Genomic DNA, 1,913 nt, shown 5'->3' with positions numbered 1-1,913 from the left:
GAAAACAAAAAAAAAAAAAAAAAAAAAAAAATCACACAATTATGAATTCAGTGGAAATCCACAGGCTACAGCCAAAAGGTTGCTGTGAATAGAATTTCCTTTTCTTAAGCTTTTTTACCTACTTAGACAGGGAAAAAAAAAAAATTTTTTTTTGAGAATTTCTTAATTGTAGGATCCAAATCTCTGGGTATCAGTGGGTGGTATGATAGGAAAACACCCACCTATAGCAGCCAGGGCCACGTTTATTACCCAATGAAAGGCACATGGACAAGAAGCCAAAGAAAACCTTAAGATGACAGCTCACCTTATCACATCACCACGCACGACAGTCCCATACAACCTTGGTTCCCATCTTCATTGCTGTTGAGCTTTTTCATCCGGTACTGCCGGATCTCTCTCACCAGTGTGTAAAAAGCATCTTCCACACCCTGAATGCAAATGATCCAAGTAAAGTATTTTCTTTCCTGAAGCTTCTGAGATCACCGTTCCCTTCACCACAGAACCCTTAGCATACTTGGGAATACATACTTCTACAGGAAGAGCAGTAGCCAGCTTATCCCATCGCTTGTAAGGGGAAGAAACTAGCACGAACGTCCAAAACTCTCCACTTAGACTCTTAACTCCTCCTCCAGGCAAAGCTCTGGAGCAACAGCCATTAAAAGAGACAAGGCAAATGGTAACTGTCGGTCCCCTGCAGGAAACAACCTACTTCTGGATCAACCACCTTCATTTCAGAATTCTTAGAATTTTCTGGCTACTGCTTAATCATTGCACGTTTTTCCCTCCACACCGGTGCAGGTAGAGCACATGCTGACTGGACAAAGCCACATACTCGATGCAGCTCCGAGGAAGTCTATTAGTCCAGCCTGGGGAATTCTGAAAATTGGCCTTTGTTAGGAAGCCAAGGAAAGCGAACAGCCCTGGGATGACTGACTGCACAGTCTGACACCTCTCAGCATGAGCAGATGAAGCGCTCTTGTAACGTGACCCACTGGAAAGAAAGGCAATACAAGCCTGAAGCAATTTTACTGGCCTAGCCCTGTGATAAAATGTAACAGCGAGTGAGGACATCAAAAGCTAAAGCCTGAAAATGGATTAAAGAACGCTTACTCAGGCAGATCAGAGAAAAGGACATGGGAAAGTGACAGACCATTCTGACTTAGCACAGGAGAAGAAGTCAGACCGAGAAGGGAATCCTCTTACCTGTCTTGTCTTAGCAGATGTCTCTATGAAGGGGATTCCATAGCTTTTTGCTAATTCTTGAGCCTGTTTTGTGTCGACTGTTCTCGTGGGCAAATCACACTTATTCCCGACGAGCACCATCGGCACATCATCCGAATCTTTCACTCGCTTGATCTGTTCTCTTTAAAAAGACAAACAAAACATTTAGGAACTATTTTCTAAACTTAACAGCTGTTTTAGTTCAGTTTGCAAACAACCCTGTGCTACAAAAACATATATTAAAGCTAGGGAGGACATCAAGGGTTCCCGCCTACAGTCGTACGTGTAATAACTTCATACTCTCCATCTTCTAGTCCCTGTGTAACTCCACTCTGACACGTTTTCTTTCTTACCCATTTTCTTAGGGATCATGTTCTACATGCTCTAAACATCATCTGAGTAACACGACCTAGACAACTGTCCCACTCCCAACAGAGTAACAGCCTCCTGTCACACGGTGCAGATAAGCTTCAAATCCCCACAGAAAGAAGTGGAAGGTTTAATTTTGTCTATTCCTTAGTCTATGCTGAGTCTAATAGCAAATGAGTCTGACGACTTCCAGCCTTCCCCTCCTGCAGTCACAGACCCGGATAGTACCTGTAGAGGTTGATATCGGCAAATGATTTGCTGTTGTTAATAGCAAATACACAGAGGAACCCTTCCCCCGTTCTCATGTACTGGTCGCGCATAGC

At 43.5% G+C, this 1,913-nt stretch overlaps 1 protein-coding gene across 1 annotated transcript in view; it reads right to left on the bottom strand.

The window, feature by feature from the left end:
• LOC104499025 (GTPase NRas) overlaps positions 1 to 1,913 on the bottom strand; it is a gene marked incomplete at its 5' end in the record, with an annotated part of 2,974 nt that overhangs the window by 870 nt on the left and 191 nt on the right. The window contains 3 exons of the mRNA XM_010142473.1: positions 305 to 428; positions 1,204 to 1,363; positions 1,819 to 1,913. The exon at positions 1,819 to 1,913 is cut by the window's right edge and continues 6 nt beyond it. Coding sequence (XP_010140775.1) covers positions 309 to 428; positions 1,204 to 1,363; positions 1,819 to 1,913 — 375 coding nt within the window. The remainder of the gene's footprint in view (positions 1 to 304; positions 429 to 1,203; positions 1,364 to 1,818) is intronic.

Source organism: Buceros rhinoceros, unplaced genomic scaffold, assembly GCF_000710305.1.
Source record: "Buceros rhinoceros silvestris isolate BGI_N320 unplaced genomic scaffold, ASM71030v1 scaffold23798, whole genome shotgun sequence".
NCBI lineage: Eukaryota > Metazoa > Chordata > Aves > Bucerotiformes > Bucerotidae > Buceros > Buceros rhinoceros.
Note: the sequence above shows the minus strand (reverse complement) of the source record. Positions and strands in the feature narration are given on the sequence as shown.